The sequence below is a fragment of the Myodes glareolus genome, chromosome 20 (genome assembly GCF_982192425.1).
Source record: "Myodes glareolus chromosome 20, mMyoGla1.1, whole genome shotgun sequence".
In the NCBI taxonomy this organism is placed as follows: domain Eukaryota; kingdom Metazoa; phylum Chordata; class Mammalia; order Rodentia; family Cricetidae; genus Myodes; species Myodes glareolus.
Window position 1 is genome coordinate 7,682,554 of NC_142045.1, and position 18,264 is coordinate 7,700,817.

Sequence of the window (18,264 nt, forward strand, 5' to 3'; positions counted from 1 at the left end):
AATGTAAGAAAGAATTTGAATGAGTTTTTATCCATGTCTTTGGTGTAGGTAGTCAGTTCCCTACAGTAAATGTAATTGTTTATGACTTTAACTTCATGCTCCAAATAGTATATATCAATAAACACATGTTGAGAGAACTTATGACTGATACTATTAACGATGTCATCTTTCTTTAAAGGGAAACCCAAAGCACCTCTTCCCTTCACCCCACTTTGACCCCTGTCTGGGAAGGAAACACTCTCAGAACAACCAAAAGAAAGAATTGACACAAGTTGACCACAATCCTAAAATATCAAAAGTTTTCATCCTTGTTAGCAGAGGAAGAACTGCGAGATTAAGCCTGCCAGCCTGCCATGCCTCTTTCTTGGGAAACACCCTTGACTTTGGAAACACCCAGGTAACAGACACCCGGTAACACACAGGTATGACCAGAGAGGCAGCAGGGATCCAGGGCATCGAGACTTTACTGGAAACCAAGATAGTCAAGATAGCCATGAAGCTCATAAGGTTCCTGTCTAACAGCTAAAGGAAAGAGTTAGACTGTAGTTGTTTTTTGTGGGTTGTTTGTTTGTTTGTTTTACTCTCTGGGCCCCAACTCCCAGATAAATACACACGAAGACTTAGTCTTAGTTACGAATGCCTGGCCTTAGCTTGGCTTAGTTTTAGCCAGGTTTTCTTAACTTAAATTATCTCACCCACCTTTTTCCTCTGGGCTTTTTACCTTTCTTTAGTCTATATTCTTCCTTTCCTTCTTATTCTATGGCTGGCTGAGTGGCTGGGTGGCTGGGTGACTGGGTGACTGTGTGGCTGGGTGACTGTGTCGCTGTGTGACTGTGTGGCTGGGTGACTGTGTGGCTGGGTGACTGTGTGGCTGGGTGACTGTGTCGCTGGGTGACTGTGTGGCTGTGTGACTGTGTGGCTGGGTGACTGTGTGGCTGGGTGACTGTGTGGCTGGGTGACTGTGTGGCTGGGTGGCTGGGTGGCTGGGTGTTGGGTGGCTAACCGCTGGCATCCTCCTCTCCTTCTCCTTTTCTCGCTCCTTCTTGTCGTCTTCTCCCGAGCCTGGATTTCTCCCCCTATTCATTCTCTCTACCTGGCACCCCTGCATATCTTTTCTTCTTCCTTGCTATTGGCGGTTCAGCTTTATTAGACCAATCAGGTGTCTTAGGCAGGCAAAGCAACACAGCTCTACAGGGTTAAACAAATGCAACATAAAAGAATGCAACACATCTTTACATCATTAAATAAATACTCTGCAGCGTAAATGAATGTAACACACCTTAAACTAACATTCCACAACACCTAACTGTATTTGGGCCTGGATTCCCAAATACAGTATCAAGAGATATCAGGTGAATCTGAGCTCAAGGGCAGCCTAGTCTACAGAGTAAGTTCCAGTACAGTCAGCTACACAGAGAAACTTATCTTGAAAAAATCCAAAGAAGGAGGAAAAAGAAGGAGAAGGAAGGGGGGAGGAAGAAAGGAAGGCAGGAAGGAAGGAAGGAAGGAAGGAAGGAAGGAAGGAAGGAAAGCAGGAAGGAAAGAAGAAAAAAAGAAGGAACTAGCAGAGTCAGAAAATGTGTTTCTTTGTGGGTGGAGGGGCTTGTCAAATATCTGGGCCATGGTCCATGGGACTTAGTGGAACAAGCAAATGGTCTTAGCGCTGTAGAGCCCCGCCTTCAAACACCAGGAGCAGAGAGCCTCTGCTCCAAGCTCTTCCCATAGCTTATAGCTTCAGTCCTCACCTCTGTGAGAATGTCTTCAGAGCACGTGTCCCCAGCCTTGCTCTCACAGTTGTGGTCTACTCTGAATCTCTAATCAGCCCTCAAGATATCTTTTCCTGGACTGCTGGTCCAGGACCACATGCAGGCAACGGAGGTCATCTTCCCAAACACTTGGTGTTCGTCTCTGCTTTCCTCCCACCCAGTCACTGAAAGCAAGGCATCTACCCTTCTTTGACTCCTTCCTCTATTCTCTCTCCCCCACTTTCTTCCCTCCCTCGCCCCTGGCAGATACCGCTCTGGACTTTTCCTCTATGACACCACACAAATCCCCTCAATTAGAGCCTTCCTACTTAGCTTGCCCCATGGCTTCCTTTTTACCCTTCCAGAAAAACCTTCCCAAAACATTACTTTATGTATTTCAGTTTGAACTCAGAAACCTGCCTTGTCTTTGGATTGCTTCCAGCAGGATACAAGACAAACTCTGGGCAAATACAGCACCTCTTCCTGGGTCATGTCCTCCTGTTTCTCCCAAATGACTTCCAGGATACAGACTTACAGGTAAGATGGTGCGTTAGATGCTGCCTCCACAGAAAGATGGTCTGGTTCAGGAGGAACAAGAAATAATAAACCATTCAATAAAGAGAAAGTAAGTGTCACTTTTTGGAGGCATTTCATTTGTGTTTTAATAAACAAAGCTTGCCTGAAGATCAGAAAGTAAAACAGCTCCACTGGTCAGCCTTACAGACCAGGCAGTGGTCACACACACACACACACACACACACACACCTTTAATCCCAATAGCCTCACTAGTTGCCATAGAAACAGGATGGTGCATGCCTTTAATCCCAGTGATGCACGCCTTTAATCCCAGCCCTAGCAAGGATTATAAAACAGGAGGAAAGAGCTCACAGACACAGTATCATTCTGAGACTCCTGGAGGGAGGCCCGCCACGTCGGACTAAAGTAGAGGTAAAAGCCAGTGGCTGGCTGCTTTGTTTTTCAAATCTTCAGGTTGAACCCCAATTTCTGTCTCTGAGTTTTTATTAATTGTGCTTAAACGTTTAAATCCCGGTGATAAGATACCAAGGCAACTTACAGAAGAAAGAGTTTATTGGGAGTTTATAATTTCAGAGATGCCACCATGACCCTCATGGCAGGGAGAATGGCAGCAGACAGGCAGGCATGGTGATGGAACAGTATCTGAGAGCTTACAGCTTTATATAAAAGGCAAGAGACAGCAGAGAATGTCTTGGGCTTTTGAAACCTCAAAGCCCATTCCCAGGGACACACTTCGTCCAAAAAGGCCATACCTCCTAATCCTTCCCAAACAGTTCCAACAACTGAGGAACAAGCATGAGTCTATGGAGGCCATTCTCACTGAAGCTACCACAGAGAGGAAGGGCTTTTAGAAAGAGAAATATGGCTGAGCACAGAGTCAGCACAGTGCCAGCTGTCGAGCCCCTTGGCGGGGAAAGAGAAAGCAGAAGCCTCCTTCTTTTTCTTTGCAAAGGACATTTTTATGTTTTTCTTTCTTGTTTCCCTTCCTGCAGCTATATAATTTTGTTTATGCATTTTTCCATTATTTTGTTTCTCATTTTTCCTCTTAGATCTGATAAACTTTGAATAAAGTAGCCGGATCCAAAGTCAACACCAAAAACTCAGTAGCTTTTCTAAATATCTGTGACAAACTCCCCAAGTTAAAAAAAATAAGAAAAAACTCCCATTCTTAGAATAAAGATCTCAGGTGAAAACTTTAGAACCCCAAAAGCAATAATGTAACCTACAGATTCAACACAATCACCATGCAGATCCTAATATGCTTCAATGACCTCAAAAAATGCAATCACTGCACCTAGAAGCTGAGAAGATCCTGAAGAGCCAGATCAACATAACAGGAAGGACCAGGCTGGACAGTGGCTGGTCCCTAAATATACTAAGGGCAACAGCATCAGCGTGGTGCTAGCACAAGACCAGACCAGTTGACAAGAATAAACCCACAAGCCAAATTTAATGGGACAGACTATTTTTCAAAGAAAGGCAAATGGTTAATCAATATTTGAGGAAATGAGCAATATCCTCAGACATGGGGAAATGAGAACAAAACCCACTTTTAGCTTCCATCCCATCCCGTTCAGAATGGCTGTCACCACGGAAATAGCAAATGCTGGCAAGGGTGTGGCAAAAAAGAACCTTCAGTCACTGCTGGTAGAAATGTCACCTGGTGTAGCACTATGGATTCCTACAGCAACTCTGCAAGAATCGAAAGCCAAAACTGTCTTGTAAGCTACTCCCTCCCTGGGTCTATACTGGAAGGAACCTAAGCCGGCATGCCACAGAGATATCTGCACATCCGTGTTAATTTCCCAACTCTTCACAATAGCCAAGACATGAAGCAAGCCCAGACCGTAACAGCAGATGAGAGGATGTGGTGACCATCCACCCCACAGCCATAAAGAAGGGTGAAATCATATCATTTACAGGAAAAGAGAGAGAAGCAATGGTCATCATGTTAAATGAAATAAGTCAGACTGAGAAAGACGAATACATATTCTTTCATTTATGAACTCTAGATTTAAATACAATATATATACTTACATATATATACATGTATATATATATTAAAATATATAGTAGAAGGGCCTCTCTGAGGGAAGGGGGAAGGAACATAAAGGAGGAAGCAGTAATAATAAAGGGGATGAGGCAAAATATTAAATATCATATTTTTCTCCTATGTGAAACCTATCAAATATATGCACATACATGGCATGCGCAAACTCATAGAAGTGTAGAGACAGGAATACAGGAGGTTAATGGGGCTAGCTAAAAGTCATCAATTTTCTTAAAAAACAAAATTACTTCCCATGACTTTCCTGCCAGAACCCGGCTCCTTTCCAGACCCAGGTTCTACCTGGGTATCCTCATGTGTGTGACCATGCACACCCAACTTACTTTCAAACACACACTCCTTTGACATCAAGGTTTAGACTCAGAAAGATTCAAATAACCTGACATTTGGAAAAATGCATGCATATATTTATGTATTTGTGTATAGCTCTAGCTAATTTCCCCAACGTACTATGAAAACATAAATCACTTCTACCACCCCTCATTCTTAATTTATGAGGCAAGGGCCCCATTAGAAGTCTGGTGTTTAGTTGTTAATGAAGTTAATTTATTGTCCGATTTCAATTCTCCGAGGAAGGCAATCTTACCGATCATAATTTTCCAAAGCCTTCCTGAGTGACTCTCTGTGGAGATGGCTGTCCCTAAGAAGGCACCATACATTTTTACACACACAGGCCTTCAGCCACAGGGGAAAGAACCCATCACCGGCTGTCAGTAAACATGTGCCTGTCATCGTAGAAGGCCTCTGGGTTGCTGTGTCACCGCCAAGTTCCCAAATACTTCACTTTCTACCAGAAAGCATCCATTCCTCTCTACGTTTATATCAAAGCATTAAACAGAACTGCAGCATCCTGTGGCTAGGCACTGCAGCCAGGAAAGTTAGCAGAGATTGATAATGGCTGTCTTCGTTGGGGTTTCTATTGCTGTGAAGAGACACCATGACCACAGCAACTTTTAGAAAGGGAACCATTTATTTAGTGTGGCTTACAGTACAGAGGTTCGGCCCGTTATCATCATGCTGGGACATGGCAACATGCAGGCAGACATGGTGCTGGGGAAGGAGCTGAGAATCCTACATCTTACAGGGAACGGGAAGTCGTCTGAGACACTGGGCAATATGTTGAGCATTTATGAGACCTCAGAGCCACCTCTACAGTGACAGACTTCGTCCAATGTCACGGCACTGGTAACTAAGATACTTAGCTATATAGGCCTGATAACCAGAGATGATAGTTCGTAGGTGACCTAGACATAGTTTGAACATAAGGACACGTGGTTGTCATGGAAACACTTGTTTCCTGTGCATGTGAGTGGGTAGGCTGGATTCACTTAATCCCACATAGCACAGACCCATGCAGGGAATAGAAACAGGAACATCAAAGGTGGTGGACACTCAGGAAATCTGTGCACGCTGTCATCACCGCGAGTGTGTGACCACCAAGGTGAGGGAGACAAAAGATACGGGAAAGGCAGCGCGAAGCAGGTCATGAATCCCAAAGGACCATTGACAACTGTAGGGATGGAATAAACGATAAAACGGATACATGTGCCAATTAAACACACACGGAAAGGAGGGAGAGCCTGGGCTATGCACCACCCTTGCTGCAGCTCCTTGCTGGCTGTATGGCTTCAGCACACTTCTCTAGCTCGTGAGATGAGAACATTACACAGTGCAGGTGGCTCAAACACCAGTGAAGAGGGTTCTGACAAGATATATAGAATCCATTGTTTTTACTTATCCAGGGTAGCAACTGTAACACCCACATACACATGTACACACACACACATACATGTACACACACGCGCGCGTGCAGTTGGACAAAGAACAGACAGGCATTAAGGAAAGAGGCCACAGAACAAGGAGCCACTATGTAGATATCTCTGCAAGCTTACCAGTAGACAAGAAGGGGTGGGGGTGTCAGAGCCAGGGTTGCAGCAGCAGGTAAAAGGAAAAGCACACATGTGAGAAATTCTGTGGCTGTCAGACCTGGAGAAAATCAAAGTGGCTTAGAGTCTGTAGAAAACACCCTCTTCCCCAGGAAAGTCTTTGGTTTCCAAAGTTGGCTTGGCGTCTTGGTACAAGGCGCTCGTGGTCACCCTTTGTTCATTCCTTACTAAACCCAGCCATGATCGCTGCTCAGCCCTTGACACTTGTAAAGCTCATGAGCAGCCTCCCCTTCAGTCCCGCAAACCCCTCGGCTGGTGTTCAACCGCAGAGTGCAGCTGAAGCAAAGCCGACACACCAAGAGAGACCTCACACACACGCTAAAGGCTGTGGTTAGTCAAAAGGAAGCAATTCCCAAAGATGCCGTGAATTAGAAGTAAACTAGCAACAGCTTTGTCTTATTCTAGCCACGGAGCACAGCAGCCCCTCCAGTCTGCCAGTTTGCCCACGTCTGCCCAGGTGGCGGGACTTGTCTTTAATGGTCCCGTCAAGGCTCCCCTTTCTTCTTCAAGAAGGCTGTGAGGTGTACACAGCTCTAATTCACAATACAGAAACAAGCTTCTCCCCCAATATATTGACACGACATTGCTCTTCATCCTTCTAATCTTCTCCAAGGCATTGCATGACAGCCTCCAGCTCACAGCAGACATGGGTATACTGACATTCCAACTGAACAAATGTGTCTATTGAGAAGGTACAGTGACAAAATGAGAGTTTCAACTAGGAGCCAATGTATGTAGAGGGGCATTTAGAGGATACTTTTTCCCATAGGGGATAGTGAGGAACGAGTTTTTCAAATTGTTTCTTTTCTTTTTACTCAACTGTTGACACAGATGACTGGAGTGGGCATGAGTTCTAAAAGAGGTAAGGGAGAAGACTGAGGAAGAAGGAGGGGCCATCCATTTAAATTGGAAAACGTTAGGTTTGAGATGCCAAATACGTGCAGCAGAAATGTGCTCCCACCCGACCAAAATAATAAAAAAAAATAATAAGGCATTAATCTGAAGCTTGTAAGAGAAGTGGAGCCTTCAGATGGAGAAAGGGGGCTTCTGAGAATGTTGAAGAAGGGAATAAGAATAGAAGAAAAGAGAGGTGATAGGAAGACAGAAGCTTCAGAAGTCCGTGCCATCCTGAGTGTGAGGTGGTAGAAAGAGAAATAGGTAAGAAAGAGGCAGGAAGAAAGGCTGGGAGAGAAAAGCCCCTGGGCGGTGCGAGGGGGCGGTTGCATTCAGAAAAAGAGGAAGCCGGTGGGCACAAGTCCAAAGTGCTCCAGGGACAAATGAGGTCACCAGGTTGCAGAACCCATTGGATGTGAAAGAGAAGACCATGGAGAAACGCGGTTTGGCAGGCACAGTGTCACGCGGTGGCAGAGGACCGTCAGACCGTGGGAGATATAGGCACCAGGAGGATGAATCCTCCTGGTTCTTGAGGAGCTATGCGGGAATAGTCTTGTCCCACGCTTGCGCCACGCAGGCTTGAGAGCTGTGGTTCGCACTGTTTTCGAATCTGCCTGTAAGTAGAGGCTGTGTATGTAATTCACAGCACAGCACAGGGGCGTCGTTTTGGAGGCTGAAGTTAGCTTTTGGGGCAGTAATCTGAGAATAAAAGGACTCTGGGGTCAAACACCTGAACTGGATGAGGACAGCGGCTGGATAACTGGGAGTTAATCCCTCTCTGCCAAAACCACAGTTTTTGAAATTGTGTATCATAATCCCACGCTGTCATTATTCAGTGCAGGGGTCACAAAACGTTTGGTTAGAAAAAAAAAAGGTAAAAGGTTTCTAAATGTCCAACAACCACAAATGAAGTGAACACCCCACACATAATGAATCCACGGAGTCTGTGGCAGAATCGCCCGTGTGGCAGAGCGCAGCTTCAATACAGCCTCGGCCCCAAACACGCAGCACGTGCACTCTGCACCACACCTGCCAAGACGCCAGGCGACACCCAGAAACCCCACCCGAAACACCTCAGTTCAGATTCCAGACTGTTGTGCGCCAGCGGGACTTTGACTGCTCATACAAAGTTTGTCTACTCTTCCAGAAGCATAAGGTTTTAATTACAGAAAACAAAGGCTCTCAATATGTTTCTCCCGTCATTTCTTAGCATGAACAAATGGCATTGTTCTGTGTTAGAATGTTTGATTTTTAAAAATTGCAGTCTGAGTTGCTGGCTTGATTTATTTTTTTTTTTAAAAAAAGAATCATTCAGTGGATTTTGGCTTGAGATTAAGACAGAATTTCCAGGAATTTCTGAACTCGCCCCAAACATACTCCTGCCATCTTGTGCTACATTATTTAGGCTATGGGGCATTCTCAGCAGTAAGGATTCTAAAATCAAACTGCAGATTAGTTCTGAAAAATACTGAATATATTCTACTTACTGGAATATTAAATATGCAACCAAAAGTGAATTCTTTATGTAAAATTGAACACGTATTATCTTCTTATTATACAAATTTTCTTTTTCTTTGATAACTGGGAATTATATACATATATTAATTTTATGAATTATTATCAGTAGATGTTTAATGTGTAGACTTATGTTCTATACCTATATACCAGAGATATATCAGAACAACAGAGTAACCTGGGGGAAGTTTGAGAAGCCCTAGTCTAGACCAAGGTAGCACCAAGAGACTGAAAGGAACTCTGGGTAATTGTCCAGAAGAGGCTTTTTTTAAGGAGTCGGTAGGCAGAGGGGAGGAAGACAAGTGTCCAGAGATCTGCCACTCTCGGTTTTCTTTACTATAACAAAACACTCGAGAGAGGCAACTTAAAGAGAGAGAGGGTTATTTTGACTCAGCTTTAATTTCACTATGTGAAAGATTAAGACAGAAGGCTAGCGAGTTCCGGGCTAGGCAATGAGACTCTACGTTTAAAAGCTAAAAGGGAACAATGGAAAGGGAGTGCGGTGAGGGAAAGAGAAAGGACAAGAAAGAAGGGGAGAATAAGAGCACAGAAAGATACCCCCCCCTAGAATTCAGGGGACAGCCATAGCTACAGGACTAGAAAGTTCACATAACCACTGAGGGGAAGCCACCGAGCCAAGCAGTAGAGGATCCCTACAACTCTTCCATAAGCAGACAGATGCCAGGAATCTCCAGAAGGTCTAATGGGCACAATTTCATACCATCTCCAGGAGTGCAGGGAAGCTGGGTAGCTGGGGTTCTCAGAGATGCATCTTGAGCCCAGGTGAGCCACCATAAGGGGTCCAGCACACATGGGGACCTGAGGGGATAGTTTCATCCTTGGTGGCAGAATCATTTTATGGTTTTTTAAAAAAAATCTGTCAATGGTTTCTAATCCAAAGAGTCACAATGAACCCATTTCTTCTCCTTCAAACAAAGCTATGGTTTAGTATCCTGCCTAGATCATCAGGCCTTCCAGGCAGAAGTCCTGGCAATCACCCTGTCCAACCTTTCCCCTGTCGTGACTTCATTGTTAAAATCTGGTTTCACTGTCTTTGGACACACTGGCCATCTATGGTCTCCTCCAGATCACAACATCTTCTTCAGCATTCCTTAGTCTACACAACTGACCGCTTGATAATGGTGGAACCGATACACGTGACTCTCAAGGCTTTCTCCATTTCAAGAAGACAATGGCTTCTAGCCCATATGGCATCAGACTCTGGTCAAGAGACGAAGGACTTGGATACTTATGGACGGAGTAGTAACTGCCGCTTAAGCCCCTGATCACAACTTACACTATGTGTGACATCTTTATATTACCCCGGGCCTCTACATTTATAAAATAGGTATGTAAATTAAACATCTGTTGATGATAAATCATGAATAAATTTATTTTAAGGTAATTGTTTGGCATACATATAATTTTTACCATTTATTAAAGACAAAACCAAATTTGCATACTAATGCAATGGATGTTCTTGTTTAATTTCACATAGCTCTTGGCTGAATGTTTGAGACTGCATGATATAGAATACCTTCCGTGTTTTTCAGAACTATCCATATTTCAATTTTGTCATCACTGATGTTGAGAATATGGCTTCACATAAATACGCAGTACAAAACCACAGATGTATATTTAGGACCGTGTCAGAAATTATTGGAAATAATTATATAGTCTATAGTCTACAGTCTAAGTCAAAATTCATTGAACAGCTTTTATGAAAAGCAGACAGTAGTTCTTAAAAGCAAACATTCTCACACGAAAAACAATCCTACCATATACCAATTTGTTGTCGACATATTGAGGAATAACAGTGGGGAAATGTTAAAAGTGTCATTTTCTGTGGTTAGACCATTATGTTTATAAGATCAGAGAATGTAGGATGCAAGCCTACAGCATCATTGCTTGGGAACTGGAAGCTTATATTGTCAGTTCAAAAGCCAACTTTGATTGCAGCAGACCCTAAACCTTTCTTGAGCAGAAATTTTATATATAAATACGTATATAATAGTGTTATAAATAGATACTATACACACATATTTGATTACATATAAATTATGGATAGTATATAAATAAATTTATATTGCTATATATAGCAAAATATCAATAAAAATTAAAAATAAGCACTGCAGTCCAAATGAAACTCCCAGCCTGCACCCAGGTGCTAGGTGAACTGCAGACATACGCAATGCCAGGTGCACAGGCCACGTGTTCAGAAGCGAGTCTGTAGTGAAGTCGTGTGACACATCAACGAACCCCTCGAACTCGGTCTAAGCTTAACTTTGAATTGTATTTTGGTCTTGGGGAGTTTAGAAACCTTTCACTGCTGTCACAGTTTTTACAGCCCCCATAATCTGTCCTAGGAACCCGTATGGTCAGGACCCACGTTTCTAGAAGCTGGCAGCTAGAGAATGTACGAAGGTGACTGCTAACGCCAAAGCTGAAAAGATGCAATCAGGAAACCCATTTTTTACAGTAGAAAAGCACGTCCCTTATCTAAAGGTGACCAGCTGCGTACTTTATAAAAGCTAAAGTTCGGACCTCCTAACGGAAAAGCAGGTCATACATAAGAGAGGTCTGACATCTACTAGACTCCATGCTAACTGAAGCTTTACCCTCTTATCTCCTCAAGTGGTCCTGGAGTAACTAAGTCAATCCTGGAAATTTGCATATCTCACACCAGGTAATAGAATTAGAAGCAATAAGGAGGCACACAACACAGCATTCTGGCCGTGCAGAAGAGATCCCAAGAACTCTAAAAAACTCTCCAAAGTCAAACAGCGTAGCACAGGGCGGGACCTGGGGTAACCATGATGGATGTGGTGATTCTCTGCTTCTCCAGTGGTGAAGTCCTCTGGAGGATCTCAGCCCACAAACATGATGGTTACAATGACGCCAGGTCCTCGGTGACCTTCGCAAGCTCCTAAAGAAGGTGGGAAACTCTGTAAGGGGTCTTTGGAGGGATCGCTCAAAGGGTATTCAATGTTTAAAACGCGAGTATTCAATATTTAAAACGTGAAGACTCCCCTGACTCCTGAGACATCACATAAAGGTTTCAAAAGTGTAAGCCATCGACTAGAGCCTCATAATCTGCTTCGGGACAATGGGTGGTCCCTAGTAAGTAGATTTGGAGGCTTTCCAGTATGGATGAAACTGCACTCCAGAAGAAAGATCCAAGAAAAAGTCTCCCGTGATGGAGAACGAACTTTAGAGGTCACAGGGTCAAGACCTGACAAAAACCTTTGCCTCTCACTGGTCGGTCTATAGCAGGTAATCTTGCTTCTCGGACCAGGACACAAGCACCCATGTCACATTTTCCCGGGACAGACTTACGTCCTCACCCTCATTCCAGGCTGTGTCCTGGGCCCAGTGACCTGATAAACTCACCTGCAGAAAGCAGTGTCCAATCGGGGCATGCTCAGCAAGGGTGACATTATACACCTGCCACCTGAACACGGGCTCATTGTCATTCACGTCGTCTACAGCAATGCTCACCAGGCAGGTGGCAGAAAGGGGCGGTTCTCCGAGGTCCTGGGCCACCACTCTCAGTTCCACTGCCTCCTGGACCTCCCGGTCTAGAGCTCGGAGTGTGCTGATCAAACCGTTATTGGGGTTAATGCTGAAGGATGGAACACACTCTGCCTTTTGTGACAGAGCCTCAGAGTCGCAGGGGTTCGAGAGTTGCACCAACGTATACCGCAGCCTGGCGTGATTGGTGCCAGCCTGGTCGGCATCCAAAGCGCTGACCCAAACCACCGAGGTTCCTGGGACCGCGGCCTCGGACACCGAGGCCCAGTAATGTTCCTGGCTGAACACAGGTGGCTGGTCATTGAGGTCCGAGACCCAGAGCAGCAGCGTCTCCTCTGTGCTCAATGGCGGGGACCCTGAATCTGTGGCCACTAGTCGTAACTCATATAGATCTTGGCTTTCACGGTCCAAGAGGCTCTGGATGCAAAGGAAAAATACTCCAGGAGGGCCGCCTGGTCGCAGCACGAAGGCTCCATTCCCACCCTCCAAGGACAACTTGATGCTACCTGCCCCAAGGTGTGCACCAAGCACCCCGGTAACTTTCTCTTCTTTCTCTGAGTCACCATCTGCGTCGGACACCGAGACTCGAGCCACATAGTCTCCTAGCCGGGCGCCCTCAGAGACGCGGGCCGTGCCTCCCTCGGTAAGAAAGAGCAGGTGGATGTCGGGCGGATTGTCATTCACGTCCAGCACGTCAATGGACACGCGCACTGTGGCTACCTCTGGCTCTGCGCCCCCATCGCGCGCCTGGACCACCAGCTGGTACCAGGCCTGCGCCTCGCGATCTAAAGGTCTCTGCACCCGCACTATACCGCTCAGTTCCTCCACCGAGAAATAGCCGGGATCGCCCCGTGGCCCGCCAGCTGCTTGTCGCTCCCGGATGCTGTAGCGCACCAAGCCATTGGGCCCCAAGTCGCGGTCAGTGGCACGCACGCGACACACCTCGGCGCCCGGCTGGGCGTCCTCACGTACTGCGGCGCGGTACTCGCCCTGCTCGAAAACTGGCGGGTTGTCGTTCTCATCCAGCACACGCAGCCGCACGTGCAGGCGGCCAATGCGCCGAGGACTGCCCCCGTCCCAAGCTTCAATCTGCAGCTCGTGCACCGCCACCTCCTCTCGATCCAAGCGCCTCAGCAGCACCAAGTCTAAGGGCTCCAAGGGTGATGAGGACACTGGCTGAGGCGGTGACGCAGGTGGCCCCTGCGACCCGTAGCGCAACTGGAAGAAGGGTCCTGCGGGGTCCTGGGGCAGGTCAGACATTTGCAGCAAGGTGTAACCCTGGATACTAAACAGCCCTGAATCCGGGTCCTGGGCACCTGGCAGGCGAAAAGCGGTTCCTGGGGGGCTGAGTTCCGACACTTCCAGCTGCAGGGAGTCGCGGGGAAAGTGGGGCGAGTGGTCGTTCACGTCGTTGACGTGGATCTCCACCTGCACCACCTCGCCCCACAGCGTGGCCGCCACGAAGCTGTAGTGGTCCCGCTGCTCGCGGTCCAGACGCCGTGCGGTGCGGATGATGCCGGTGTCCGGGTGCACGTGGAAGTCGTCCAGCAGCGGGGAGTCATCCGAATCCTCCGACAGAAAGAAGCCATTCCCTTCCTGCTGCTGCGCGACTGGCAACCCCGCACGAATGTCACCTACCAGGGTGTCGGGGGGCAGCCCCTCGTCCACAGAGAGACTGAGGTTGAACACCTGAGCAGACAAGCCCGAGGCAGCCCACAGCCAGGCGTGCACGAAGAACCGGAGCAGGGAGCACGGCGCCCCGGAGCCGCAGGGCCGACCACGGGGTGACCCCGCTGGCTGATGCCCTTCGCCCATCCTCCGCCCAGCGGGGCTCATTTCTTCCCCAGCTCTTTAGGAAGGCTCCGGATAGCTGCCAGCTTGTGGCAGGATCGCAGAACAATCCAGGAGTCTCTTCAGTGTCTGAGTCAGATGAGAAAAAGACTTTGTTTGGCAAACAAACCAAAGGAGCCAGGAGTTCCCAGGATGACATCTGCAACTGGTGCGAACGCCCTCTGCCCGCAGCTCACGCAGGCGGGAGCTGCTCTACCAGCCTCTGCCGCCGCAGCCACCTCTCCAGCTCCTGGATGTCTTTAAGCAAGTCCCATAGCTTTTTCTCTCTTCTTCTGTTCTTTTTACATCTGTTCCTTGTTCTGCTCGACTGACTGTTTCCCCCTGGTAAAGTCAGGTGCATTATTTCTTTTGCCAAAAAGGAGGAAATTATTTAAAGCGCTCACACAGGGAGGAAGGGGATCCGGCCGGGAAGGGGGTGGAGTAAGGGCGGGGATGCCAAGAAGGGCGCAGGGTGGGAGGAACGGTGGGAGGCGCGGCTGCAGCAGCAGGCTGCTATGGGAAGGGGGGGGGGGTGCGAAGGAGAGCCGTGGCTTCCATCAGCTCCGCCCCCCCCCCCCACACCCTACGCCGGCATCCCCCAGGAGCTGGGGACTGCACAGCGCCCCTTCCGACCCGGCCTCCTACTCCTCAGTCCCCTCCCCGTTGCATGACGCGGCTGGCACCAGGGCGAATTCCAACTTGCGAATCTCGGTTCTGTAGCAGAACTGAAAAAGAGCCGGCAGGATGGACACTCAGCCCAGGACTGTGGTGCCGATGGAGGAGGCACGGACGGGTTGCCTGGCAAGGCTTGGCGTGCGAAGTGTACCAGGTTGGGGGCGAGGCCAGCAGCCTGCCCGCATGCTCTCCCTCTGCCCTCCAGACAGCCCCTCCAGCGGGCCTGCCCTTGAATGGGGCCTAGCGAAGAAGGTAGGGCTTATGATGATCTCTTTGGGGAGCGAAACTTGTACTCTCTGTTTGGCGAGAGAACGTGGTCCCCAACAGAAGGACAGATGGAGTAAAAGGCCGATGCACAGCTGGGGCCAGTTTGACTGCAAAGAAGGCGGAACTTGGAAAGAAAGGAAAAAAAAAACAAAATAAATAAATAAAAAATAAACCTTCCAGGAAAAAAAAAACAAACAAAAATCTGTGACACACATGGCGCAAAGCACGCTTTATTACGTCGCTACTATCCAGGGACGTGTGGCCTCTTGTCACTCCGCTCTGCCACCGGCGATGACGACAGTGGATGGGGCTTGCCAACATTTTCGGCATCCAGCGCCATCATACCTCCCCGCGTATTTTATGGAGGTGATTTATGGGCAGACGGACCACATGGCTTAAGCACCAGCACCTAAGTTCTACCGCCACCGCTAAGGGAAGAACGTTGTCAGACTCTGCTGCTGAGACCGGTTCCATAGCAGCTTGGAGCTGAACCCGAAGACAATCCCCCTCAGCCTGCAAAGTCTCCGTTTCCCTCCAGTTATTCAGAATTATTGGTAGAAACTCATAAATGGTCTCTAATAAAGTATGCTCCACCGAAGAAGTCTGGCCTCTTGAGAATGGCCAGGCCATATGTAGCGGAAGGTTTCTGCAGTTTTGCATTTCGGCCAGAAGGAAGAATTAATTTCCTAGATACTGTTCCGTGGTTGAGGGAGAGCCGAAGGGCCAGCATACCTGTCCCCAGTAACCCCAGTGAAGCGCCTTTTTATATTCAGTGACCTATGCCTATCCTTGCTATTCGGCAGCCTGTCTGTACCTCTGACAAAATAATAATAAAACCGTTTTCTGCTCAGTAGATGTGTTGTATGTAAATAGAGATAGTATTCTATCTAAAATTCTGCCTCCTTTTTAACAATGAAGCTCCTGTAAGCATCCAGCTTAAGACTTTGGAGACTTCTTTCCCCCCTAATGCAGGGCCCCTTCCCCTGGTCACTGTCTAAGTGGCTCCCCACCAAGCATTCAAACTGAGTTTCTAAAGCCATTTTAAGCCCTGTTCAGAACCTGCAAGACAGCCTCTTCCATACACTCAGACTGTTTTCAGGCTCCTTCCTAAACTGCCTGCCTTGCTCTCCTTTGGGTGGTTGGAACTTTCCTGCAGATCTCCCCCTGCCCTGCAGAGCAGGCTTTTTCTCATTCAGGTAACTCAGCTGCTAACTGAGGGAGGGGCCTTCTGCCTGAGCAACCTCCCTCTACTGCCCCCTCCTGGGGAAACCTAGATCCTCACTTTGTATTTCATTCAGAATACCATTGGATGTGTGGGAGCAGCTTGTTTGGTTCTTCTGTGGGTTCCATCACTCCAGTCTACCCTCTTCAGGAGCTGGAACACCGCTTTCGCCCGCCCACTACCTGGTCTGGGAGCGCCTGGTCGCTCTTGAAGGTCTCTCTTCACCAAGTGACTGGCTAGCCAGATAAAAGAAGGAACTTTTAAAAGGGAGCTCTGAACCCTAGTTGACCCTGAGCCCCTTCACTGTGGTGAAGCCCTGCTTTGCCTTGGTTTTGTTCATCCTTTCAAGCTCCCTGGGCCCTTTTTCTGTATGTGACCCTGACATACGTTTAACAGAAGTTCGTTTCAGAGAGGAATGGAGAATAGGGTCTTCAGGCATCTGCTTTCCTGTGGGCTAGTCCTCGGTTTTATGACTGAAGCAGGCACAGGCAATATCGGGTTTCCTGACCATGTCTCAGTGCCCTTCCCTGAGAGTTCTGAGCAGATTTCTAGGCTGAAAGTCCGGTTTTCTAAAGGAAGAGAACTTCTGAGAACAGTTTATGGGTCTGTTTCACGTGGTCTCAAAGCCCTCCAAGAGACTAGCCTATGTCGCGGCTTTCGAGGGAAGAATCAGGATGCGGCTGGCAAGCCCCTTCGCCTTTGAAAGCGGTTGACCCTCGGATCTATTAAGTAAGGCAAGTCAAGGAGCTTTGTTCAGTTTCTGTTCTCTTTTCTCGAGTGGGAGCAAGGATATCAGGAACTTTGAAAGAGATGTTCGAGTGGATTACAAGCAGGAAGCCTCCCCTGCTACTGCCTTGCAGTCTTGTTTTTTTTCTGTGTGTGAGAAAATGTCTTAAGGGTAAACTGTAATCTCAGCTCTCACTGTTCAGCCCCCAGAGGGCCTAAAGGAAGAGGATGTAAAATTCTCACAGTCACGAGCAGAAACTATCACAGCTCGAGGGGTTGGGGGCGTTTCCTACCAGATGTTGTATGGTCTCGATAGAATAGGATGGCCATCTTGAAAACCACTTCCTCACTGACTGTAGACGGTTCTTGGCGTTGTGATGGTTCAATGGAATAAATAGTTAAAAAGTGCTCAAAGCAAAATTCATGTCAACCCTTTAAGACAAGAATTAAAATAGTTAGCCCTGTCTTGCAGGTGTGGAAATTGATGTCCAGGGACACTGCCAGGGATGTGACCTAAGTCACATAGCGGTGAGTAGTGTCATGGTCCGTAAACCCAGTGGTCCCTAAAGACAGCTCTGCTCTCTGGTTCATGGTCATTTGCTGAGCCCTCTGCTGGTTATTTATCTCGGTAGTTCCTTTAAGTACACTGTCTTCTGAATTCTCAAGGACAGCCTTACAGCAATACAATGAGTCTGAGAACAAGTTGGGCAAAGTGCAAAAAAGTTCCTGGGACAGACACCATGTCTGTGGGTGTGAAGGGGGCACAGAGTGGACACAGAAAGGGATTGCTTGGGTGTGAAACCAGCAGACATCAGCTATTCAGAAAAGGAAGTTAAAAGCAAGGTCTTAGGGCTTGAGAGACATGGAGGCTTCCCAGTATCCTACCCAGGGGCAGAGCCTCTGAGGATCACAGAGTCAGGGAGCCCACTACCACTGAAACTATGATTACCATCAGCCAACTCTTTCTGGGGGAAAAAATTAGCCTAAGACTATTTGGAGCTAGAGATAGGCAAGGTTGACTAGACCTATCATTCAGTCACATGGCAGGCTAACTATTACTGTGAAGTTATCAGGCAAGCTATCAACATTATTATTGGGTGATGAAGGTCAAGGAGTCTCCTGTAGGCAATGGAGTGGTTGGTGAACATCATCCAATCACTTGAGGGCCTTTCAAACAAAAGGGGAAAGAGTATTCTGTCTCAAGACTGTAGGATAACAATCCCGACTGAGTTTCCAGCATGCTGAACTGCCCATGTTGGTCAACTCTCTATCACTATAATAAAATGAATGACATAGTCACTTTATCTA

The 18,264-nt window shown here is 47.4% G+C and overlaps 1 protein-coding gene across 1 annotated transcript in view; it reads right to left on the reverse strand.

Annotated features, from left to right (window-relative positions):
- Dchs2 (dachsous cadherin-related 2) overlaps positions 1-14,497 on the reverse strand; it is a 200,358-nt gene extending 185,861 nt beyond the window's left edge. Inside the window, exon 1 of the mRNA XM_048424743.3 lies at positions 12,096-14,497. Within this exon, the coding sequence (XP_048280700.3) occupies positions 12,096-14,072 (1,977 nt within the window). The 5' untranslated portion in view covers positions 14,073-14,497. The remainder of the gene's footprint in view (positions 1-12,095) is intronic.
- Positions 14,498-18,264: the final 3,767 nt, after the last annotated feature.